The sequence below is a fragment of the Kryptolebias marmoratus genome, linkage group LG5 (genome assembly GCF_001649575.2).
Source record: "Kryptolebias marmoratus isolate JLee-2015 linkage group LG5, ASM164957v2, whole genome shotgun sequence".
In the NCBI taxonomy this organism is placed as follows: domain Eukaryota; kingdom Metazoa; phylum Chordata; class Actinopteri; order Cyprinodontiformes; family Rivulidae; genus Kryptolebias; species Kryptolebias marmoratus.
Window position 1 is genome coordinate 4,460,066 of NC_051434.1, and position 1,129 is coordinate 4,461,194.

The following is a 1,129-nucleotide window of genomic DNA, read 5'->3' on the forward strand; positions in this document are numbered from 1 at the left end:
CAGGACCAACCACAACCAGTACAGTGGCACCAACCACTATCACAGCTGCAACAACAACCACCACCACAGATGCAGGAACAACAACCACTGCAGCACCAACCACAACCACTACAGTGGCACCAACCACCACCGCAGCTGCACCAACCACTACTACCACAGCTACACCAACCACAACCACTGCAGTGGCACCAACCACTACCACAGCTGCAGCAACAACAACCACTGCAGCACCAACCACAACCACTACAGAAGCACCAACCACCACCACAGCTGCACCAACAACAACCACTGCAGCACCAACCACAACCACTACAGTGGCACCAACCACCACCACAGCTGCAGCTACAACAACCACTGCAGGACCAACCACAACCAGTACAGTGGCACCAACCACTACCACAGCTGCAACAACAACCACCACCACAGATGCAGGAACAACAACCACTGCAGCACCAATCACAACCACTACAGTGGCACCAACCACCACCTCAGCTGCACCAAAAACAACCACTGCAGCAGCAACCACAACCACTACAGCAACACCAACCACCACCACAGTTGCACCAACCACTACTACCACAGCTACACCAACCACAACAGCACCAACAACAACCACTACAGCACCAACAACTACTACAACAGCAGCCCCAACAACTACCACAGCCGCGTCAACAACCACAACAGCTGATCCTACAACCACAGCTTCCCCAACAACCACAACAGCTGCAACGACAACTACCACAGCAGTCGCTTCAACCACAACAGCAGCCCCAGAAACAACCACAGCAGCCCCAACAACCACCACAACTGCACCTATAACAAGTACAACTGCCTCAACAACAACTACAGCTGCTTTGACAACAACCACTGCTGCCGGAGCATCTGATGCAACAACCACAACAGCTGCCGGAGCATCTGATGCAACAACCACCACAGTTGCTGGAGCATCTGATGCAACAACCACCACAGTTGCTGGAGCATCTGATGCAACAACCACAACAGCTGCCGGAGCATCTGATGCAACAACCACCACAGCTGCAGGAGCATCTGATGCAACAACCACCACAGCTGCCGTAGCATCTGATGCAACAACCACCACAGCTGCCGGAGCATCTGATGCAACAACCAC

At 53.4% G+C, this 1,129-nt stretch overlaps 1 protein-coding gene across 1 annotated transcript in view; it reads left to right on the forward strand.

Annotated features, from left to right (window-relative positions):
- Window positions 1-1,127, forward strand: part of LOC108247804 (mucin-5AC-like) — a gene marked incomplete at its 3' end in the record, with an annotated part of 18,603 nt that extends 17,476 nt beyond the window's left edge. The window contains exon 2 of the mRNA XM_037975808.1: window positions 793-1,127. Coding sequence (XP_037831736.1) covers window positions 793-1,127 — 335 coding nt within the window. The remainder of the gene's footprint in view (window positions 1-792) is intronic.
- Between the last annotated feature and the right edge of the window lie 2 nt (window positions 1,128-1,129).